Source organism: Zosterops lateralis (assembly GCF_965231275.1).
Source record: "Zosterops lateralis genome assembly, chromosome: 39".
NCBI classification, from domain to species: Eukaryota; Metazoa; Chordata; class Aves; order Passeriformes; family Zosteropidae; genus Zosterops; species Zosterops lateralis.
The window spans coordinates 32875-57291 of record NC_139799.1 but is presented as its reverse complement, the minus strand read 5'-3'; the positions used below and the strand labels follow the sequence as shown (position 1 = coordinate 57291).

General features: G+C 50.6%; 1 protein-coding gene and 1 long non-coding RNA gene across 4 annotated transcripts; both read right to left on the bottom strand.

Moving 5' to 3' along the window:
• Window positions 1–2972: 2972 nt before the first annotated feature.
• LOC310921957 lies at window positions 2973–7444 on the bottom strand. The gene is made up of 3 exons (XR_014592248.1): window positions 7296–7444; window positions 3281–3332; window positions 2973–3066 (listed from the first exon to the last, which is right to left on the bottom strand). It is a non-coding gene; the product is annotated as an uncharacterized lncRNA (long non-coding RNA).
• Window positions 7445–10094: 2650 nt separating this feature from the next.
• On the bottom strand, window positions 10095–23208 carry PPP4C (protein phosphatase 4 catalytic subunit). 3 transcript variants are annotated; one of them, XM_083882232.1, is made up of 10 exons: window positions 23172–23208; window positions 19798–19887; window positions 19017–19042; window positions 17533–17584; window positions 16645–16695; window positions 16224–16325; window positions 14726–14899; window positions 12979–13105; window positions 11463–11652; window positions 10095–10250 (listed from the first exon to the last, which is right to left on the bottom strand). In XM_083882232.1, exons 2-10 carry the CDS (start codon window positions 19867–19869, stop codon window positions 10121–10123), a joined length of 924 nt encoding a protein of 307 aa, XP_083738358.1. In that variant the 5' UTR covers window positions 19870–19887; window positions 23172–23208; the 3' UTR covers window positions 10095–10120. The 3 variants fall into 3 exon arrangements, with proteins under 3 accessions (XP_083738358.1, XP_083738359.1, XP_083738360.1); XM_083882233.1 differs by lacking the exon at window positions 23172–23208 and adding an exon at window positions 18712–18750 and having other exon boundaries at window positions 19798–19874; XM_083882234.1 differs by lacking the exon at window positions 19017–19042 and having other exon boundaries at window positions 19772–19887.
• Window positions 23209–24417: the final 1209 nt, after the last annotated feature.

The following is a 24417-nucleotide window of genomic DNA, read 5'->3' as shown; positions in this document are numbered from 1 at the left end:
CACCTGAGACAGGTGAGACACACCTGAGATACACCTGAGACACCTGAGATACACCTGAGACACCTGAGATACACCTGAGATACACCTGAGACACACCTGAGACACCTGAGATACACCTGAGATACACCTGAGACACCTGAGATACACCTGAGACACCTGAGATACACCTGAGATACACCTGAGACACCTGAGATACACCTGAGATACACCTGAGATACACCTGAGACACCTGAGATACACCTGAGACACCTGAGACACACCTGAGATACACCTGAGATACACCTGAGACACACCTGAGACACACCTGAGACACCTGAGACACCTGAGATACACCTGAGACACCTGAGACACACCTGAGACACCTGAGATACACCTGAGACACCTGAGACACCTGAGACACCTGAGACACCTGAGATACACCTGAGCTACCTGGGATACACCTGAGACACCTGAGATACACCTGAGACACCTGAGATACACCTGAGACACACCTGAGATACACCTGAGACACACCTGAGACACCTGAGATACACCTGAGACACCTGAGATACACCTGAGACACCTGAGATACACCTGAGACACACCTGAGACACACCTGAGATACACCTGAGACACCTGAGATACACCTGAGACACCTGAGACACCTGAGACACCTGGGAGACACCTGAGATACACCTGAGACACCTGAGATACACCTGAGACACACCTGAGACACACCTGAGATACACCTGAGACACCTGAGATACACCTGAGACACCTGAGACACACCTGAGACACCTGAGATACACCTGAGATACACCTGAGACACACCTGAGACACACCTGAGATACACCTGAGACACACCTGAGACACACCTGAGATACACCTGAGACACACCTGAGACACACCTGAGACACACCTGAGATACACCTGAGATACACCTGAGACACCTGAGATACACCTGAGACACCTGAGATACACCTGAGACACACCTGAGACACCTGAGACACACCTGAGATACACCTGAGACACCTGAGACACCTGAGATACACCTGAGATACACCTGAGATACACCTGAGACACCTGAGATACACCTGAGATACACCTGAGACACCTGAGATACACCTGAGATACACCTGAGACACCTGAGATACACCTGAGACACACCTGAGACACCTGAGATACACCTGAGACAGGTGAGACACACCTGAGATACACCTGAGACACCTGAGACACACCTGAGACACCTGAGACACCTGAGATACACCTGAGACAGGTGAGACACACCTGAGATACACCTGAGACACCTGAGATACACCTGAGATACACCTGAGATACACCTGAGATACACCTGAGACACACCTGAGACACCTGAGATACACCTGAGATACACCTGAGACACCTGAGATACACCTGAGACAGGTGAGACACACCTGAGATACACCTGAGACACCTGAGATACACCTGAGATACACCTGAGACACACCTGAGACACCTGAGATACACCTGAGATACACCTGAGATACACCTGAGACACCTGAGACACCTGAGATACACCTGAGATACACCTGAGACAGCTGAGATACACCTGAGCTACCTGGGATACACCTGAGACACACCTGAGATACACCTGAGATACACCTGAGACACCTGAGACACACCTGAGACACCTGAGACACACCTGAGATACACCTGAGACACCTGAGACACACCTGAGATACACCTGAGACACCTGAGATACACCTGAGACACCTGAGACACACCTGAGACACACCTGAGACACCTGAGATACACCTGAGACACACCTGAGATACACCTGAGACACACCTGAGATACACCTGAACCTCCCTGAGCTCACCTGGGACATACCTGGGACAGGTGAGACACACCTGAACCTCCCTAACTTCACCTGAGACACCCAAGACACACCTGGGACACACCTGAGCCCTCCTGACCTCACCTGAGCCCCCTCAGCCTCACCTGAGACACCTGGAACACACCTGAGACACCTGGGACACACCTGAGACACCTGGGACACACCTGAGCCCCCCCAGCCTCACCTGAGACACACCTGGGACACACCTGAGCCTCCCCAGCCTCACCTGCACAGGTATCGCCACACCTGAGGCAGTGAGACTCACCTGGGCCACGCCCACCTCACCTGGGCCACGCCCACCTCACCTGGGCCACGCCCACCTGAACATCTGGCTCTCACCTGAGCCCCTCCTTTACCTGCCCCACCCTCACCTGAGCCACACCCACCTCACCTGGGCCACACCCACCTCACCTGGGCCACGCCCACCTCACCTGGGCCACGCCCACCTCACCTGGGCCACACCCACCTCACCTGGGCCACGCCCACCTCACCTGTCCAATCTCACCTGTCCTTTACCTGCCCCAGCCTCTCCTGGGCCACACCCACCTCACCTGTCCAATCTCACCTGTCCTTTACCTGCCCCACCCTCACCTGAGCCACACCCACCTCACCTGTCCTTTACCTGTCTGGGCTCACCTGTCTGAGCTCACCTGTCTTTTCTCACCGGTCCCACCTTCACCTGTCCTTCACCTGTCCGTGCTCACCTGTGTGTTCTTACCTGTCCTGTCCCGCCTCACCTGTCCCTGTTCGCTCACCTGTCTCTCACCTGTGTGTGCCATCCTCACCTGTCCTTGTCCTACCCTCACCTGTGTGTGCTCACCTGTCCCACCCTCACCTGTCTGTCCTCCCCCCTCACCTGTTCCACCTCACCTGTGCCCCACCCTCACCTGCCCCTGTTCCCCTCTCACCTGTCCATTACCTGTGTGTGCTCACCTGTCCCCCTCCCACCTGCCCCACTCTCACCTGTCCTTTACCTGCCTCACCCTCACCTGTCCCTGTCCCTCCCTCACCTGTCCTCCTCTCACCTGTCCTTTACCTGTCCCACCCTCACCTGTCCTTTACCTGTCCTACCCTCACCTGTCCCCTTTCACCTGTCCCTCCCTCACCTGTGTATCCTCCCCCCTCACCTGTCCCCTCACCTGTGTGCGCGGGGCCCTCCTCCTCCTCCTCACACTCCACTTCCACGGTGCCGGTGAGGCCGGGGGGGCGTCCTGGGGGGACAGGTGAGACACACCTGAGCACACCTGGGACAGGTAACACACCTGGGACAGCTGAGACACACCTGGGGACACACCTGAGGGGTTCAAACACACCTGGGGACACACCTGGGACACACCTGGGGGTTCAAACACACCTGGGGACACACCTGGGGGGTTCAAACACACCTGGGGGAAGGGGACAGGTGAGGGAGGGAGGGACACACACCTGGGGGGGCTCCTGGACACACCTGAGAGCACCTGGAGGCACCTGAGAGCACCTGGGGGGAGAGAACAGGTGAGTCAGGGCTGGGAACACACCTGGGGACACACCTGGGACACACCTGGGACACACCTGGATCAGACAGGAACCCCCAGACCACAAAGTGACCCCAAAACCTGAAATGACCCCAAAACTCAGTGACCCCCAAAGCCTAAAGTGACCCCAAAACCCCAAAATCAGCCAAAAAACCCCAGTGACCCCAAAATCCAAATCGACCCCAAAGTGACCCCAAAGTGACCCCAAAGTGACCCCAAAATCCACAAAGTGACCCCAAAACATGAAAACCCTGAAATGACCCAAAAACTCACAGTGACCCCAAATCTCACAGTGACCCCAAAAGACCAAACCTGGACCCCCAAACTGACCCCTGGCCCCTCACTGGGACCCCCAAACTGACCCCAAACCCCTCATGGGGGTCTCAGGGCCCTGACCCCATAACAGAGACCCCAAAACCCCTCACTGGGACCCCAAACTGACCCCAAACCCTTCATGGGGACCCCAAACCTGACCCCAAACCCCTCACTGGGACCCCCAAACCTCTCATGGGGGTCTCAGGCTCCCTATAGGGACCCCCAAACCCCTCATGGGGGTCTCAGGGCACTGACCCCAAATCAGAGACCCCCAAACATCACACTGGGACCCCCAAAGTGACCCCAAACCCCATAATGGGGGTCCCCAAACCCCTCACACTAAATTGGGACCCCCAAACCCCTCACTGGGACCCCAAACTGACCCTAAACCCCATAATGGGGGTCCCCAAACCCCTCACACTAAATTGGGACCCCCAAACCCCTCAGTGGGACCCCAAAACTGACCCCAAACCCCTCATGGGGACCCCCAAACCCCTCACCCCAAATTGGGACCCCCAAACCCCTCAGTGGGACCCCCAAACCGACCCCAAACCCCTCATGGGGACCCCCAAATCCCTCACACCAAATTGGGACCCCCAAACCCCACAGTGGGACCCCAAAACTGACCCCAAACCCCATAATGGGGGTCCCCAAACCCCTCACACCAAATTCAGACCCCCAAACCCTTCACTGGGACCCCCAAACTGACCCCAAACCCCTCATGGGGACCCCCAAACCCCTCACCCCAAATTGGGACCCCCAATCCCTCACTGGGACCCCAAAATTGACCCCAAACCCCTCATGGGGACCCCCAAACCCCTCATGGGGGTTTCAGCCCCCTGACCCCATAACAGAGACCCCCAAACCTCACACAGTGACCCCCAAACTGACCCCAAATCCCACACTGGGATCCCCAAACTCCTCATGGGGGTCTCAGGCTCCCTGCACGGACCCCCAAACCCCTCACTGGGACCCCCAAAGTGACCCCAAACCCCATAATGGGGGTCCCCAAACCCCTCACACCAAATTGAGACCCCCAAACCCCTCACTGGGACCCCAAAACTGACCCCAAACCCCTCACGGGGGTCTCAGGGCCCTGACCCCATAACAGAGACCCCAAACCCCGTAACAGAGACCCCCCAAACCCCTCACTGGGACCCCCCAAACTCCTCATGGGGGTCTCAGGCTCCCTATAGGGACCCCCAAACCCTTCACTGGGACCCCCAAAGTGACCCCAAACCCCATAACGGGGACCCCCAAACCCCCCACATCAAATTGGGACCCCCAAACCCCTCACTGGGACCCCAAAGTGACCCCAAACCCCTCATGGGGGTGCCAGACCTCATAACAGAGACCCCCAAACCCCTCATGGGGTCTCAGGCTCCCTGTAGGGACCCCCAAACCCCAAACTGGGACCCCCAAACTGACCCCAAACCCCATAACGGGGACCCCCAAACCCCTCACACCAAATTGGGACCCCCAAACCCCTCACTGGGACCCCAAAGTGACCCCAAACCCCTCATGGGGGTGCCAGACCTCATAACAGAGACCCCCAAACCCCTCATGGGGTCCCAGACCCCACAGTGAGACCCCCAAACTCACCCCTGGCCCCACACTGGGACCCCCAAACTGACCCCAAACCCCTCACAGGGGTCTCATCCCCCTGACTCCATAACAGAGACCCCCCCCAAACCTCACACAGGGACCCCCAAACTGACCCCAAACCCCACATGGGGACCCCCAAACCCTTCACAGCCCCTCACCCCAAATCAGAGACCCCAAACCCCAAATCAGAGACCCCAAACCCCAAGTCAGAGACCTCAAACCCCAAATCAGAGACCCCAAACCCCAAATCAGAGACCCCAAACCCCAAGTCAGAGACCTCAAACCCCAAATCAGAGACCCCAAACCCCAAATCAGAGACCCCAAACCCCAAGTCAGAGACCTCAAACCCCAAATCAGAGACCCCAAACCCCAAGTCAGAGACCCCAAACCCCAAATCAGAGACCCCAAACCCCAAATCAGAGACCCCAAATCCCAAATCAGGGATCCCAAACCCCAAATGAGGGACCCCCAAACCCTTCACAGCCCCTCACCCCAAATCAGAGACCCCAAACCCCAAATCAGAGACCCCAAACCCCAAATGAGGGACCCCAAACCCCAAATCAGAGACCCCAAACCCCAAATGAGGGACCCTAAACCCCAAATCAGAGACCCCAAACCCCAAATCAGAGACCCCAAACCCCAAATCAGGGACCCCCAAACCCCTCACAGCCCCTCACCCCAAATCAGAGACCCCAAATCGAGGACGCCAAACCCCCCTGAAACCCCTCGGACCCCCAAAAACCCATCACAGGAACCCCCTAAACCCCTCACAGGGACCCCCAAACCCCCCTCAAAACCCCCCAAAAACCCCTCACAGCCCCCTCAGAGCCCCCCAAAAACCCCTCAGACCCCCCAAACCCCTCACAAACCCCCCAAACCCCTCACAGCCCCCTCAGACCCCCGAAAAACCCCTCACAGCCCCCTCAGAACCCCCAAACTCCTCACAAACCCCCCACAAACCCCCCAAACCCCTCACAGCCCCCTCAGACCCCCTAAAACCCCCTCAGACCCCCCAAAACCCCCTCAGAGCCCCCCAAAAACCCCTCACAGCGCCCCCAAATCCTCCTCAAACACCCCCAAACCCCTCAAATCTCCCCACACCCCTCAGAGCCCCCTCAGACCCCCCAAAAACCCCTCAGAGCCCCCTCAGATCCCCCACAAACCCCTCAGAGCCCCCTCAGACCCCCCAAAATACCCTCAAACCCTCTCAAACCCCACGAAACCCCTCACAGCCCCCTCAAGCCCCTCAGAGCCCCCCTCAGAGCCCCCAAAAAACCCTCAAACCCCACGAAACCGCTCACAAACCCCTCAAACCCCTCACAGCCCCCTCAGAGCCCCCCAAATACCCCTCACAGCCCCCTCAGAGCCCCCAAACCCCTCACAAACCCCCCAAACCCCTCACAGCCCCCTCAGATCCCCCACAAAACCCCTCAGACCCCCCAAAAACCCCTCAGACCCCCCAAAGAGCCCCCTCAGACCCCCCAAAAAACCCCCCAAACCCCCCACAGGGACCCCCCCAAACCCTTCAGACCCCCCAAATCCCTCAGAGCCCCCTCAGACCCCCCAAAATACCCTCAAACCCTCTCAAACCCCACGAAACCCCTCACAGCCCCCTCAAACCCCTCACAGCCCCCGCAGACCCCCCAAAAAACCCTCACAGCCCCCTCAGACCCCCCAAAAAACCCCTCAGAGCCCCCTCAAACCCTCTCACCCCCGTTACCGATGGCTCCGGGCCGGTCCCGGCGCCTCACGGGGGGAAGGGGGAGCCGGGGGATGGGGAGGAGGAGGAGGAGGTGGCGGAAGGACGGGAATGGAGGGGGAAGGAAAAGGGGGGAAAATCCGGGGAGGCGCCTCCGCTCCCGCTCCGCCTCCAACGCCAAATGGCGGCGGGGTTCCCCTTAATTTTCTCAATCCTTAAGACCCCCCCCTCTGTTTTTACACCCCAAAAAACGCCCCCTGAGCCCTCCTTTCCCCCCCCCCGGGCCGAGTTTCCCCTCAGGGCTCACGGGAAATGGAGTCCGGGCGGGCCTGAGGGGGAGACACCGGCAAAATGGCGGCGGCGGCGGCGGCGGCGGCGCGGAAACGAGATCTCGCGAGAGCGACAAGGTTACCCAATGAGGGATCTCGCGAGATCTCGGTGAGGGCCACGCCTCCTTTCTCTCTTCCCGCCTTCGCTGCCCTCAGCTCCTCCCGCCTTTCCCGCCCCCCCGAGATATCGCGAGATCTCGGAGCGTTTCAATGGGAGATCTCGCGAGACCTTCGCTGCCCTCAGCTCCTCCCGCCTTTCCCGCCCCCCTGAGAAATCGCGAGATCTCGGAGCGTTTCAATGGAAAACATCGCGAGATTTAAAAACCACCCCCACCCCCCCCATTTTTCGGCCCCCTTCTTCCCGCCCTCCCGCCTCAACAAATGTCGCGAGATCTCCCATTGAACAGCGTTGCGTTGTCGCGAGATCTCGCTCAGCCCGCCTCCTTCACGCCAAGTCTCGCGAGAGACTCCCGCTTTTCAATGGGCGCTCTCGCGAGACCTCGGGCCCACCCCCTGCCCTCCCCCACGGTACTCCCTCCCGCCACAGGCGAACTCTCGCGAGATTGTAAGGCTTCCCTAAGGGCGCTATCGCGATATTTTAACCCCTCTCTCACTGATCTTCCCGCTGCGCCACGTCTCGCGAGATTACACCCTTTTTCTACGGGCTCTCTCGCGAGATTTCAACGCCGCCACACACTGAGGCTTTTCCCTCCTTCCCGCAAGTCTCCCGAGATCAGTGTTCTTTTGAATGGGAGTTCTCGCGAGATTCCCCCCCCTTTTACCTCCAGCTACCTCTTCCCGCCCTCCTTCGGATCCAAATCTCGCGAGACTACACCGCTTATCAATGGGAGTTCTCGTGAGATCTTATCCCCCAGGTATGAGAGCCCGGCCCCGCCCATTTTAGGGCGTGGCTAAATCAAAAGAGGCGTGGCCAAACTATAACGCAATTTGCCTGTCTCCACTTCCGGTCCGCGCCGGCACTTCCTGCGTGGAGGCCGCCATCTTGTCCCGTGGGCGCCGCCATCTTGGCTTTGCCGCAGAGGATGATGGGATTCACCCCCCTGCCCATCCCAAAAATTTCCCAAAAATTCCTCAAAAACTTTTTGGGATTTTTGACCTTTTTTTTATCCAAACGGAGCCAAAACGGAGCATAGAGAAGAAAAAAAAAAAAAAAAAAAAACCACAAAAAAAATTTTCCCCGTTTTCGCCCCAAAATGCGCGCGGGGGGAGGAGGGGAGGGGGGAGGGACCCACCGGGGACAGGGGAGGGTCCCCAAAGGTCACCTGGGGGTCACCCCAAAGGTCACGGGGGGGGGGGTGGTCCCCAGGTGAGCTCAGGTGTTCCCAGGTGTGTCCCGGGTATCCCCAGGTGTGTCCCAGGTGTGTCCCCAGGGTGACCTGGATGTCCCCAGGTGTGTCTTTAAGAGGCCTCAGGTGTTTCTGGGCGTGTCCCAGGTACCCCCAGGTGTGCCCAGGTACCCCCAGGTGTGTCCCAGGTGTATCTGAGGTACCCCCAGGTGTCCCCAGGTACTCCCGGGTCTATCTCAGGTAACCCCAAGAGTCCCCAGGTGTCCCCGAGTTGTGCCCAGGTACCCCAAGGTCTATCCCAGGTGTGCCACAGGAATCCCCAGGTGTCCCCAGGTGTCTCCCAGGCACCCTTAGGCACCCCCAGGTGTGTCCCAGGTGTCCCCAGGTGTATCTGAGGTACCCCCAGGTGCCTCTAGGAGTCCCCAGGTGTGTCCCAGGTGTATCTGAGGTACCCTGAGATGTCCCCAGGTCTATCCCAGGTGTGTCCCCAGGTGTGTCCCAGGGTTTCCCCAGGTGCCCCCAGGTGTCTCCTAGGTGTGTCCCCAGGTATATCTGAGGTACACTCAGGTGTGCCCAGGTACCCCCAGGTACCCCCAGGTAACCCCAGGAACCCCCAGGTATGTCCCAGGTCTCCCCGGGTTTCCCCAGGTGTCCTCAGGCACCCCCAGGTGTGTCCCAGGTATCCCCAGGTGTGTCCCCAAGTCTCCCTGGGTGTCTCCAGGCACCCCCAGGTGTCCTCAGGTGTGACCCCAGGTGTATCTGAGGCACCCCCAGGTGTCCCAGGTGTGTCCCCAGGAGTCCCCAGGTGCATCTGAGGCACCCCCGGGTGTCCCCAGGTGTGTCCCCAGGTACGCCCCAGGTGGCCCCAGGTGTCCCCAGGTGTATCTGAGGTACCACCAGGTGTCCCCGGGTGTGTCCCAGGTGTGTCCCAGGTGTGTCCCCAGGTAAGTCCCAGGTGTGTCCCAGGTGTCCCCAGGCACCCCCAGGTGTGTCCCAGGTGTCCCAGGTGTGTCCCAGGTGTGTCCCCAGGTAAGTCCCAGGTGTGTCCCAGGCGTCCCCAAGTGTCCCCAGTTACCCCCAGGTACCCCCTGGTGTCCCCAGGTACTCTTGGGTCTATCCCAGGTACCCCCAGGTCTATCCCAGGTGTGTCCCCAGGTGTGTCCCAGGTGTCCCCAGGTGTCCCCAGGTGTGTCCAAGGTATCCTCAGGTGTGTCCCAGGTATCCCTGGCTGTCCCCAGGCACCCCCAGGTGTCCCCAGGTGTCCCCAGGTGTCCCCAGGTGTGTCCCCAGGTGTGTCCCCAGGTGTCCCCAGGTGTGTCCCAGGCACCCCCAGGTGTCCCCAGGCACCCCCAGGTGTGTCCCCAGGTGTCCCCAGGTGTGTCCCAGGCACCCCCAGGTGTCCCCAGGCACCCCCAGGTGTGTCCCAGGTGTCCCCAGGTGTCCCCAGGTGTGTCCCAGGTGTGTCCCCAGGTGTCCCCAGGTGTGTCCCAGGTGTGTCACAGGAAATAATCGGCCACGGGTTTCTTGGCCGGGATCCCGCGCGTTTCCTGCGGCGCCGCCTCGAAGATGATGAACTCCTTCTGCAGGTGCTCGTCCAGCTCCAAGATGGCCGCCACGTTCCCGCACCTGCCGGCCAGGTACAGCTCATTTGCATATCATTTGCATCTCATTTGCATCTAATTAAACCCGTTTAATTGGGTTTTAATAGTGTTTTTTACCTGTCCAGCTCACCTGGAGACCCCAAACTCACCTGGAGACCCCAAAACTGAGTCAATCCTACCTGGCTGTCAAATTTGTGCTACATCTCTAATTTGCATCTCATTTGCATCTCATTTGCATATAATTAAACCCTTTTAATTGAGTTTTAATAATGTTTTTACCTGCCCAACTCACCTGGAGACCCCAAACTCACCTGGAGACCCCAAAACCGACCCAGACCCACCTGAGTGTCCCAACTCCACCCCCTCAGAACCTCACCCCTCATTTGCATCTCATTTGCATCTCATTTGCATCTCATTAAGTGATTTTGGTGTTGTTTTATCCCCTCACCTGTCCCCCATTAGTTCCCATACAGGTGTGCCCAAACCTCACCTGTGCCCCATTAACTCCCTATAGAAACACGGCCTAATTACCGCTTAATTACCATCTCATTTGCATAATTTTTATGCTAATTAGGCACCAGTCTCACCCTCCCAGCCCCGTCCTGGTCCCCCTCACCTGTCCCCCATTAGTTCCCATACAGGTGAGACCAAACCACACCTGTGCCCCATTAACTCCCTATAGAAACACCACCTAATTACCACTTAATTACCATCTCATTTGCATAATTCTTATGATAATTAGGCGCCAATTCCACCCTCCCAGCCCCATCCTGATCCCCTCACCTGTCCCCCATTAGTTCCCATACAGGTGTGACCAAACCACACCTGTGCCCCATTAAGTCCCTATAGAAACACCGCCTAATTACCGCTTAATTACCATCTCATTTGCATAAATTTAATGATAATTAGGCACCACTCCCACCCTCCCAGCCCCATCCTGATCCCCCTCACCTGTGCCCCATTAATTCCCATACAGGTGTGCCCAAACCACACCTGTGCCCCATTAAGTCCCTATAGAAACAGCGCCTAATTACTGCTTAATTACCATCTCATTTGCATAAATTTAATGCTAATTAGGCTCCAGTCCCACCCTCCCAGCCCCATCCTGACCCCCCATTACTCCCCATACAGGTGCGACCACACCTGCCTCCCTTATAACCAAACCCAGTATAACTGCCAATTAATTACTAATTAATGACCGCTTAATTAACAGCTAATTAGCATCTCATTAGCATACCGGTAGCAGTAATTAGGGGCCGACCAGACGGTGAGCACGGTCTCCCCAAAGTGCCACTTGTAGCCCTCCATGACCAGCTGGTGGGCGCGGCAGATCATCGACACCTCGTTGGCCGCGTTGAACTGGGCGACGACGTCGGAGCCGAACAGGTAACCCGCCCCTCGGGGGGACACGCCCCACCCGGTGGTGTCTGACAGGTGAGATATGGACAGGTGAGATATGGACAGGTGAGACAGGTGAGAACAGGTAACCCGCCCCTCGGGGGGACACGCCCCACCCCGTGGTGTCTGACAGGTGAGATATGGACAGGTGAGATTGGACAGGTGAGAACAGGTAACCCGCCCCTCGGGGGGACACGCCCCACCCCGTGGTGTCTGACAGGTGAGACATGGACACGTAAGAACAGGTAAGAAAGGTAAGACAGGTGAGATACAGGTGAGGAACAAATGAGGGACAGGTGAGATAAGCGAGAGGTGAGACAGGTGAGATAGAGGTGAGAGAGACAGGTGAGACAGGTAAGACACAGGTGAGACAGGTGAGACAGGTGAGATGACACAGACAGGTGAGACAGGTGAGATGACACAGTGAGATATGGACAGGTGAGACAGGTGAGAACAGGTAACCCGCCCCTCGGGGGGACACGCCCCACCCGGTGGTGTCTGACAGGTGAGACAGGTGAGACAGGTGAGAACAGGTAACCCGCCCCTCGGGGGGACACGCCCCACCCGGTGGTGTCTGACAGGTGAGACATGGACAGGTGAGACATGGACAGGTGAGATTGGACAGGTGAGAACAGGTGAGGTTCAGGATTCAGGTGATTTTTGGGGTAATTTTGTTGATTTTTAGGACAAAATTTTTGGAATTTTGGTGTCAAATTTTGGGGATTTTTGGGATTTTTTTGGGGTTTTTTTCTACCTGGGCGTGTCCCACCCTCACCTGTCCCTCACCTGTCCCTCACCTGTCCCCAGGTGACCAAAGTGAGGAATTCAGGTGGATTTTAAGTGAATTTTTTGCGATTTTGACCCAATTTTTTGGAATTTTGGTGTAAAATTTTGGGGATTTTTGGGATTTTTTGGGGGGTTTTTTGTACCTGGGCGTGTCCCACCCTCACCTGTCCCTCACCTGTCCCTCACCTGTCCCTCACCTGTCCCCAGGTGACCAAAGTGAGGAATTCAGGTGGATTTTAAGTGAATTTTTTGCGATTTTGACCCAATTTTTTGGAATTTTGGTGTAAAATTTTGGGGATTTTTGGGATTTTTTGGGGGGTTTTTTGTACCTGGGCGTGTCCCACCCTCACCTGTGTCTCACCTGTGTCTCACCTGTTCCCCAAAACCCCAAAATTGAGAATCCAGGGAGGTTTTGAGTGAATTCAGGTGGATTTTGAGTGAATTTTTAGCGATTTTGACCCAATTTTTTGGAATTTTGGTGTAAAATTTCGGGGATTTTTGGGATTTTTTTGGGGTTTTTTGTACCTGGGCGTGTCCCACCCTCACCTGTCCCCACACCTGTCCCTCACCTTCGGGGTCAGACCAGAGCAGGTCGCACATGGGGCCGTCGTGGGGCACCTCCTGCTTGCGGTCGATGGTTCGGATCTGATCCAGGGTCTGGATGGACGGGGAGAGACCTCCGTGGACACAGAAAATCTGGGGACAGAAATGGGGACATTTGGGGACATTTGGGGACATTTGGGGACATTGGGGACATTGGGGACACTCAGGGGGATTGGGGACATTGAGGGGGTTTGGGGACATCGGGGACATTGGGGACATTGTGGGGACATTGGGGACATTTGGAGGATTGGGGACATTGGGGACATTGTGGGGACATTGTGGGGACATTGTGGGGACATTGGGGACATTGGGGACATTTGGGGACATTGGGGACATTGGGGACATTGGGGACATTGGGGACATTTGGGACATTGGGGACATTGGGGACATTTGGGGACATTGTGGGTGATTTAGGGGGCATTGGGGACATTTGGGGACATTTGGGGACATTGGGGACATTGGGGACATTTGGGGACATTTGGGGACATTTGGGGACATTGGGGACATTTGGAGGATTGGGGACATTGGGGACATTGGGGACATTGGGGACATTGGGGACAATTGGGGACATTGGGGACGTTGGGGACATTGGGGACACTCAGGGGGATTGGGGACATTGGGGACACTCAGGGGGATTTGGGGACCCTGAAGACACTCGGGACATTTGGGGACATTGGGGACATTTGGGGACATTTGAGACATTTGGGACATTCAGGGGGATTTGGGGACAATTGGGGACATTTGGGGACATTTGGGGACATTCAGGGGGATTGGGGACATCGAGGACATTGAGGGAGATTTGGGGACATTTGGGACATTGTAGGGATTTGGGGATATTTGAGTGATTTGGGGACATTTGGAGGATTGGGGACATTGGGGACATATGGGGACACTCAGGGAGATTTGGGGACATTTGGGGACATTGGGGACATTTGGGCATTGGGGACAATGAGGGGGATTTGGGTCATTGGGGACATTAGGGACACTCAGGGACATTGGGGACATTGGGGGACATTTGGAGGTATTGGTGTCCCACCTCCCTCTACCTGCCCCAGGTGTGTCCCCAGGTGTGTCCCCAGGTGTGTCCCAGGTGTCCCCAGGTGTCCCCAGGTGTGTCCCCAGGTGTGTCCCAGGTGTGTCCCCAGGTGTGTCCCAGGTGTCCCCAGGTGTCCCCAGGTGTCCCAGGTGTGTCCCCAGGTGTGTCCCAGGTGTGTCCCAGGTGTGTCCCCAGGTGTCCCCAGGTGTCCCCAGGTGTGTCCCAGGTGTGTCCCCAGGTGTGTCCCCAGGTGTGTCCCAGGTGTGTCCCCAGGTGTCCCCAGGTGTGTCCCAGGTGTGTCCCCAGGTGTGTCCCAGGTGTCCCCAGGTGTGTCCCCAGGTGTGTCCCAGGTGTCCCCAGGTGTCCCCAGGTGTGTCCCAGGTGTGTCCCAGGTGTGTCCCCAGGTGTGTCCCAGGTGTGTCCCCAGGTGTGTCCCCAGGTGTCCCCAGGTGTCCCAGGTGTGTCCCAGGTGTGTCCCCAGGTGTCCCCAGGTGTGTCCCCAGGTGTGTCCCAGGTGTGTCCCCAGGTGTGTCCCCAGGTGTGTCCCAGGTGTCCCCAGGTGTGTCCCCAGCCCCCCCAGGTGTCCCAGGTGTCCCAGGTGTCCCCAGGTGTCCCCAGGTGTGTCCCCAGCCCCCCAGGTGTCCCAGGTGTCCCCAGGTGTCCCCAGGTGAGCTCACCTTGCCGTCGATGATGGCGGACAGGCTCAGGTAGTCGAAGATCTCGGTGCAGTAGCGCCACACGGTGACCGAGCCGTACTTGCGCAGGCACTCGTCGTAAAAGCCGTACACCTGAGTGATCTGCCGGGACTCGTGGTTCCCCCTGATCAGCGTGATCCTGTCCGGGTACCTCACCTGGGCACAGGTAACACACCTGAGTCAGGTATGACACACCTGGGACAGGTATGACACACCTGTGTGCCCATAGAAACACCTATAGTGACACCTGTGTCACACCTGAGTGATCTGCCGGGACTCGTGGTTCCCCCTGATCAGCGTGATCCTGTCCGGGTACCTCACCTGGGCACAGGTAACACACCTGAGTCAGGTATGACACACCTGTGTGCCCATAGACACACCTGGGTCACACTTGGGACAGGTATAACACACCTGGGCACAGGTAACCCCCATAGACACACCTGGGTCACACCTGGGACAGGTATAACACACCTGGGCACAGGTAACACACCTGAGTCGGGTATGACACACCTGGGACAGGTATGACACACCTGTGTGCCCATAGACACACCTGGGTCACACCTGAGCACAGGTAACCCCCATAGACACACCTGGGTCACACCTGGGACAGCTATAACACACCTGAGCACAGGTAACACACCTGAGTCAGGTATGACACGCCTGAGCACAGGTAACACACCTGAGTCAGGTATGACACACCTGGGACAGGTATGACACACCTGTGTGCCCATAGACACACCTGTGTCACACCTGGGGACACACCTGTGTCACACCTGGGGACACACCTGGGACACACCTGAGCTCACCGGTCCCCAGGTAGATTTTGGGGCCATTTTACTGAATTTTGGTGGAAAATTTTGGGGATTTTTGGGATTTTTTCGGGATTTTTTTCTACCTGGGCGTGTCCCACCCTCACCTGTGTCTCACCTGTGTCTCACCTGTGTCTCACCTGTCCCTCACCTGTGTCTCACCTGTGTCTCACCTGTGTCTCACCTGTCCCTCACCTGTGTCTCACCTGTGTCTCACCTGTGTCTCACCTGTCCCTCACCTGTGTCTCACCTGTCCCTCACCTGTCCCTCACCTGTGTCTCACCTGTGTCTCACCTGTGTCTCACCTGTCCCTCACCTGTGTCTCACCTGTGTCTCACCTGTCCCTCACCTGTGTCTCACCTGTGTCTCACCTGTGTCTCACCTGTCCCAGGTAACTGAACTGGAAAATTTTGGATGAATTTTGGGACCATTTTATTCAATTTTGGTGTAAAATTTTGGTGATTTTTGGGATTTTTTTCGGAATTTTTTTCCTCCAAACTTTACCTGTGTCTCACCTGTGTCTCACCTGTCCCCAGGTACTGCCTTACCCCATTCAGGGCTCATCTGGGGACACACCTGGGGACACCTGGGACACACCTGGGACACACCTGGGGACACCTGGGACACACCTGGGACACACCTGGGACACACCTGGGCACACCTGAACTCACCTTTAGGGCCAGGAGCAGCAGGAAGGTCTCGACGCTGTAAAAGCCGCGATCGACAAAGTCGCCCATGAACAGGTAATTGGTCTCCGGGACGTCCCCGCCCACCTGGAGAGGTGAGACATGGACAGGTGAGACATGGACAGGTGAGATTGGACAGGTGAGATTGGACAGGTGAGATTGGACAGGTGAGATATGGACAGGTGAGATTGGACAGGTGAGGTATGGACAGGTGAGATTGGACAGGTGAGATATGGACAGGTGAGACATGGACAGGTGAGACATGGACAGGTGAGACATGGACAGGTGAGATTGGACAGGTGAGATTGGACAGGTGAGACATGGACAGGTGAGATTGGACAGGTGAGATACAGGTGAGATACAGGTAAGATACAGGTGAGAACAGGTAAAGGCTCCAGTCACTGACCCTGAACAGCTCCTTGAGGTCGTAGAACTGCCCGTGGATGTCCCCGCACACCTGGGGACAAGATAACCCAAAATTAACCCAAAATTAAGCCAAAATTAATCCAAAATTAACCCAAAATTATCCCCAAAATTATCCCCAAAATTGTCCCAAAATTAACCTCAAATTAACCCAAAATTGTCCCAAAATGATCCCAAAATTAAACCGAAATTAACCCAAAATTATCCCAAAATTATCCCACAAAAAAATCCCCAAAAAATCCCCAGAAATTCCACAAAAAATCCCCAAAAAATCCCCAAAAATTCCACAAAAAATCCCCAAAAATTCTCAAAAAAAAATTCCCCAAAAAATCCCCAAAAATTCCCCAAAAATTCCCCAAAAATTCTCAAAAAAATCCCCAAAAATTCCCCAAAAATCCCCCAAAATTCCCCAAAAAATCCCCAAAAATTCCACAAAAAATCCTCAAAAATTCCCCAAAAAATCCACAAAAATTCCACAAAAATTTCCCCAAAAATCCCACAAAAATTCCACAAAAATCCCTAAAAAATTCCCCAAAAAAATCCCCAAATTTTCCCCAAAAATTCCCCAAAAAATCCCCAAAAATTCCACAAAAAAATCCCGAAAAATTCCCCAAAAATTCTCAAAAAAAATCCCCAAAAATTCCACAAAAATTCCACAAAAAATCCCCAAAAAATCCCAAAAAAATCCCCAAAAATTCCACAAAAAATCCCCAAAAATTCCCCAAAAAATCCCCAAAAAATCCCCAAAACTCCCAAAAAATTCCCAAAATTTTCCCAAAAAATTCCCAAAATTCCCAAAAATTCCCCCAAAACTCCCAAAAATTCCCCAAAAATTCCCAAAATCCCAAATTTTTTTCCCAAAAATCCTCACGGTGACGGGGGAGTCGACCCTCTGCACGTTGCTCTCCTCCACCAAGATCTCCCTGCAATTAATAATTAATAATTAATAATTAATAATTAATAATTAATAATTAGCACTAATTAATTAATTAATCCTGAGTCATTAATAGCTGGGAATTAACCCACCAATTAACCCCAAATTAATTAAACCAAATTAATTAACCACAATAAACACCAATTAAACTCAATTAGCCCAAATTAACGCAAATTCATTAATCCCAATTAGCCCAAATTAACTCAAATTAATTAACCCTAATTAACCCCAACTAAGTCCTCAATTAACCACAAGTCATTAAACCAAATTAACCCAAAATTGATCCCCAATTAACCCCAATTAATGAACCCAAATTAATTAACCCCAATTAAGCCCAATTCATTAACCCAAATAATCCAAATTCATTAAGGCCAATTAACCCAAATTAATCCCAATTAACCCCAATAAACCCTCATTCATTAACCCAAATTAACCCAAATTAACACCAACTCATTAACCCCAATTAACCCCAATTCATTAATCCCAATTAACCTCAATTAACCCCAATTAACCCCAATTAATTAATCCAAATTATCCCAAATTAACCCCCAATTAACTCAAAATAATTGACCCCAATTAACCCCAATTAACCCCAATTAATTAATCCAAATTATCCCAAATTAACCCCCAATTATCCCCAAATCATTAACCCCAATTAATAACCCAATTAACCCCAATTCATTAACACCAATTAACCTCAATTGCTTAATTTGCAATAATAGGCAATAACTGGTGTTAATTAGGCCTAATTAGCTTTAATTAGCCTCATTAATTAGCCTAAACAAGCAATAATTAGCACTTATCACCATCAATTAACATTAATTAGCATTAAAGAGCATTAATTGCCATTAATCAGCATTAATAGGTGTTAATAAATAGCATTAATAGTGTTAATAATTGTCATTAATTGGGGGTCCATCAATAGCAAGAATAATTAGCATTAATTGGTATTATCAGGGTAATTAGCTTTAGTAATTATGGCTAATTGGAGATATTAATTAGATTAATTACTGTTAATCAGCATTAATTACCATCATTAATCAGGTTAATTATCATAATTGATGAGGATAATTAGTGTTATTACCATTATTAATTATGTTTATTAGCATTCCTTACCAGGCCTTGATGGGTCCCATTAACAACCAGCATTAATTGCTGTTATTAATTAGGTCAATCAGTGTTAATTACCACTATTAATGACGCCAATTCGCACTAATTAATTAGCATTAATTAGAGTTAATTACCGGGCCTTGACCTCGCTCCCCTTAATTAATCCCCATTAACCCTCACCATTAATTCCCACTATTAATTAGGGCTAATCCCCGCTATTAATGACATCTATTAGCACTAATAACTGCTATTAATTAATTATTAATTATTAATTATTAATTATTAATTATTAATTATTAATTATTAATTACCGGGCCTTGGCGCAGAGGGCCTTGACCTCGCTCTCCTTAATTAATCCCCATTAACCATCACCATTAATTCCCATCATTAATCACCATTATTAATGACATCTATTAGCACTAATAACCGCTATTGATTAATTATTAATTATTAATTACCGGGCTTTGGCGCAGAGGGCCTTGACCTCGCTCTCTTTGATTAATCCCCATTGACCATCACCATTAATTACCACTATTAATTAGGGCTAATCATCACTATTAATGACATCTATTAGCACTAATAACTCTTATTAATTACTAATAACTATCATTAATTACTGGGCCTTGACCTCGCTCACCTTGATGAGCCCCCATTAACCATCATCATTAATTACTATTATTAATCACATTAATTAGGGCTAATCCCCGCTATTAATGGCATCTATTAGCACTAGTAACTGTTATTAATTATTAATTAATTATTAATTATTAATTATTAATTACCAGGCCTTGGCACAGAGGGCCTTGACCTCGCTCTCCTTGATGAGCCCCATTAACCCTCACCATTAATTAGGGCTAATCCCCTCTATTAATGACATCTATTAGCACTAATAACCCTTATTAATTACTAATAATTATTAATTACCGGGCTTTGGCGCAGAGGGCCTTGACCTCGCTCGCCTTGATGAGCCCCATTAACCCTCACCATTAATTAGGGCTAATCCCCTCTATTAATGACATCTATTAGCACTAATAACCCTTATTAATTACTAATAATTATTAATTACCGGGCTTTGGCACAGAGGGCCTTGACCTCGCTCTCCTTGATGAGCTCGCAGCGCCGGAGCTGCTCAATCTGCCGGTCCAGGTCACTCAGCTCCCCCATGGCCGCCTTAATTAACACCTAATTAATTAATTAGAACCATCATTAATTAATTAATATTTTCTCGGAAGGGTTTGGGGGCTAATTAATGAGGTTTGGGGTAATTAATGGGGAATTAAGGGGGGTTAAGAGGAGGGGAAAGGGTTAAAAGGATCATGGGGGGGTTAATTAAGTGTTAATTGATTAATTAATTAATTGGGGGGTCGAAAAAATCCACCCAGGAAGCCCAAAATTCACCAAAAAAATCCCCAAAAAATTCCCAAAAAAATTCACAAAAAATTCACAAAAATCCCCAAAAAATTCCCAAAAAATTCACCAAAATCCCAAAAAATTCACCAAAATCCCAAAAAAAAAAATTCCAAAAAAATCCCCCTCAAAAATCCCAAAAAATCCACCCAAAATCCCCCCCAAAAAATCCCCAAAATTCTCCAAAATTCCAAAAAAAATCCCCCCAAAATTCTCCAAAACTCCAAAAAAATTCCCAAAAAATTCCCCAAAAAAATCCCAAAAAATCCACCCAAAATCCCCCCCCAAAAAATTCCCAAAAATTCCAAAAAAATCCCCAAAAAATTCCCCAAAATTCTCCAAAATTCCAAAAAAAATCCCCCCAAAATTCTCCAAAATTTAAAATAATCCCCAAGAAATCCCCCCAAAATTCACAAAAAAAATCCCCCAAAAATTCCCCAAAATTCCCCAAAATCCCAAAAAAATTTTCCCTGAAATCCCAAAAAAAAATCCCAAAAAAATCCACCCAAAATTCACCAAAGTAAATTTTAAAAAAATCCCAAAAAATCCACCCAGGAACCCCAAAATTCCCCCCAAAAAATCCCAAAAAATTCACCAAAATTCCCAAAAAAATTCCTAAAAAATCCCCAAAAAATTCCCAAAAAATCCCCCCCAAAAATTCCCAAAAAATCCCACAAAAATCCCCCCAAAAAATCCCCAAAATTCAAAAAAAATTCCAAAAAAAATCCCCAAAATTAAAAAAAATCCCCCCAAAATTCTCCAAATTTTAAAATAATCCCCAAAAAATCCCCCCAAAATTCACAAAAATCCAAAAAAAATCCCCAAAATTCCCCAAAATCCCCAAAAAATTCCCCAAAAAATCCACCCAAAATTCACCAAAATAAAATAAAATAAAAAAAAATCCGAAAAAATCCACCCAGGGATCCCAAAATCCTCCAAAATAATAATAAAAAAACCTCAAAAATCCCCCAAAATCCAAAAAAATTCACCAAAATTCCCCAAAAAATTCCTAAAAAATCCCCAAAAAATTCCCAAAAAATCCCCCAAAAAATTCCCAAAAAATCCCCCCAAAAATTCCCAGAATTCCAAAGAAAATCCCAAAAAAATTCCCCAAAATCCCCCCCAAAAAAAAATCCCAAAAAAATCCCCCCAAAATCCCAAAATTTCCCCCAAAATCCCCAAAAAATCCACCCAGGAATCCCAAAATTCCCCAAAATCCCAAAAAAAATCCCCCAAAATTCTCCAAAATTTAAAATAAACCCAAAAAATCCCCCCAGGACCCCAAAATCCACCCAGGGACCCCAAAATCCCCAAAAATCCAAAATAAATCCCAAAAAATCCAAAATAAATCCCAAAAATCCACTCAGGGACCCCAAAATCCCCAAAAATTCCCCCCAAAATCCACCCAAATCCCCCCAAATTATCCCAAAATTGCCCCAAATCCCCCCAAAATGCCCCAAAATTGCCCCAAATCTCCTCAAAATTTACCCAAAATTTACCCAAATCCCTCAAAATTCCTCAAAATTCCCCCCAAAATGCCCCAAAAAGGCCTCAAATTGTCCCAAAATGCCCCAAATTTCCCCCAAATCTCTTTAAAAATGCCCCAAATTCCCTCAAAATGCCCCAAATTGCCCCAAAATGTCCAAAATTCCCTCAAAAATTCCCCCAAATCTCAAAAATTCCCTTAAATCTCCTCAAAAATGCCCCAAATCTCCTCAAAATTCCCCCAAAATTCCCCCAAAATGCCCCAAATTTCCCACAAATCTCCTCAAAATGCCCCAAATTCCCTCAAAATTCCCCCAAATCTCCCAAAATTCCCCCAAATTCCTTAAAAATTGCCCCCAAATCTCCCCAAAAATGCCTCAAATCCCCCAAATTTTCCCTCAAATCTCTTCAAAAATCCCCCAAATTGCCCCAAAATTCCCCAAATCCCTCAAAATTCCCACAAAATTCCACCAAATCCCCCAAAATTCCCACAAATTCACCCAAATCCCCCAAAATGCCCCAAATTTCCTCAAAAAATGCCCCAAATTCCCCCAAATCCCCTCAAAATTCCCCCAAAATTCCCCCAAATCTCTCAAAATTCCCCCCAAAATGCCCCAAAATTCCCAAAATTCACCCAAATTTCCCCCAAATCCCTTTGAAAATGCCTCAAAATGTCCCAAATCTCCTCAAAAATGCCCCAAATGCCCCAAAATTCCCCCAAATTCTTTAAAAATTCACCCAAAATTCACCCAAATCCCCCTCAAATGCCCCAAATTCCCTTCAAATTTTCCCCCAAATTCACTCAAAATTCCCTCAAATCGCCTCAAAATTCACCCAAAATTCCCCCCAAAATGTCCCAAAACCCTCAAAATTCCACCAAAATCACCCAAATCCCCCCAAAATGCCCCAAAGCGCCCCAAATTTCTCTCCAATCTCCTCAAAATTCCCTCAAAATGCCCAAAATCCCCCAAAAATTCACCCAAATCTCCTCCAAAAGCCCCAAATCCCCTGAAAATTCCTCCAAAATTCCCACAAAAATTCCAAAAATCCTCCAAAATTCCCACAAACCCCTGAAAATTCCCCCAAATTCCTTAAAAATTCCCCCCAAAATGCCCCAAATCCCTTCAAAAAACGCCTCAAAATGTCCCAAATCCCCTCAAAATTCACCCAAAATTCCACTAAATCCCCCAAAATTCCCTCAAATAAACCCCAAATCCCCCCAAATTTTCCCAAATCCCTCAAAATTCCCCCTAAAATGCCCCAAAAATGCCCCAAATCCCCCCAAATTCACCAAAACGCCCAAATTTCCCTCAAATCTCCCCAAATTTCCCTCAAATTTCCCTCAAAATTCCCTCAAATCTCTTCAAAATTGTCCCAAAAATCGCCTGAAAACGGCCCCAAACCCACCCGGGCCCCCCTTAAACCCCCTCAGACCCCCGGGAACCCCCAAAACCCCCCCAAACCTCCCGAAATCTCCCGATTTGTCCTGAAAAGTCCCAAAATGTCCCAAAATCGTCCCAAAATTGTCCCAAAAAGTCCCAAATTCGCCCCAAAAATTCGGCGCCCGAACCCACCGCCGGTCCCGCTTGCGTCACTTCCGGCCACGCCCACACCCGGAAGTGAAGGGAGAAACCGGAAGTGAAGGAGGGGAGTTAAAATGGCGGCGGAAAAAAAAGGGCGCGAAAAAAGTTCCCAAAATGGCGGGCGGGGAAAAAGGGCGGGAAATAAGTCACGGAATTAAAGGTAATTTAAATGAAATAATGAAATTTGTGAGGGAAAAGGGAATTGAAATTTAAATGTTGAGGGGAAAGGGACCTAAAAGGGCTTGAAATTGTGGGGTTTGTGGAGAAAGGGACCCAAAATTGCCCAAATCCTGAAATTTGAGTTAAAAAGGACCCAAAATCCTGAAATTTGTGGGAAAAGGGACCCAAAATCCCAAAATTTGATTGAAAAAGGGACCCAAAATTAACTAAAATCTCAAAACTTATGGGAAAAAGGGACCCAAAATTGCCTAAAATTCTGAAATTAGTAAGAAAAGGGACCCAAAATGACTCAAAATGTCAAAATTTGAGATAAAAGGGACACAAAATGACCCGAAATCCCAAAATTTGAGGGAAAAGGAGCCAAAATTTCCCCAAATCCTGAACTTTGAGGGAAAAGGGACCCAAAATTATCCAAAATCTCAAAATTTGAGATAAAAGGGACCCAAAACTACCCAAAATGTCAAAATTAGGAGGAAAAAGGAGCCAAAATTGCCCCAAATTCCGAAATTTGTGGGGAAAGGGACCCAAAATTGCCAAAATTTGAGATAAAAGGGACCCAAAATCCAAAAATTGAGGGAAAAGGGACCCAAAAATATCTAAAAATGTCAAAATTTGAGATAAAAGGGACATAAAATGACCCAAAATCCCAAAATTTGTGAGAAAAAGGGACCCAAAATCCCAAAATTTGAGATAAAAAGGACCCAAAATCCTGAAATTTGTGGGAAAAGGGACCCAAAATTAACTAAATTTTCTCAAAATTTGTAGGAAAAGGGACCCAAAATCCAAAAATTAAGGGAAAAGGGACCCAAAATGACCCAAAATCCCAAAATTTGATTGAAAAAAGGACCCAAAATTGCCCAAAATCTCGAATTTTGAGATAAAAGGGACCCAATACCCAAAAATTTGAGATAAAAAGGACCCAAAATTACCCCAAAATCTGAAATTTGGAGAGAAAAGGAGCCAAACTTTCCCCAAATCCTGAAATTTGTAAGAAAAGGGACCCAAAATTACCCAAAATCCCAAAATTTGATTAAAAAAAGAACCAAAATTGCCCAAA

Excerpts from the sequence above, each read along its gene's own strand:
- PPP4C (XM_083882234.1), bottom strand. The coding sequence starts at position 19,869 with ATGGGGGAGCTGAGTGACCTGGACCGGCAGATTGAGCAGCTCCGGCGC. Across the intron at positions 14,900-16,223 it reads TGCTGCTCCTGGCCCTAAAG|GTGAGGTACCCGGACAGGAT; the intron begins GTGAGTTCAGGT and ends ACCTGTGCCCAG. Across the intron at positions 11,653-12,978 it reads GCTCTGGTCTGACCCCGAAG|ACACCACCGGGTGGGGCGTG; the intron begins GTGAGGGACAGG and ends CTCACCTGTCAG.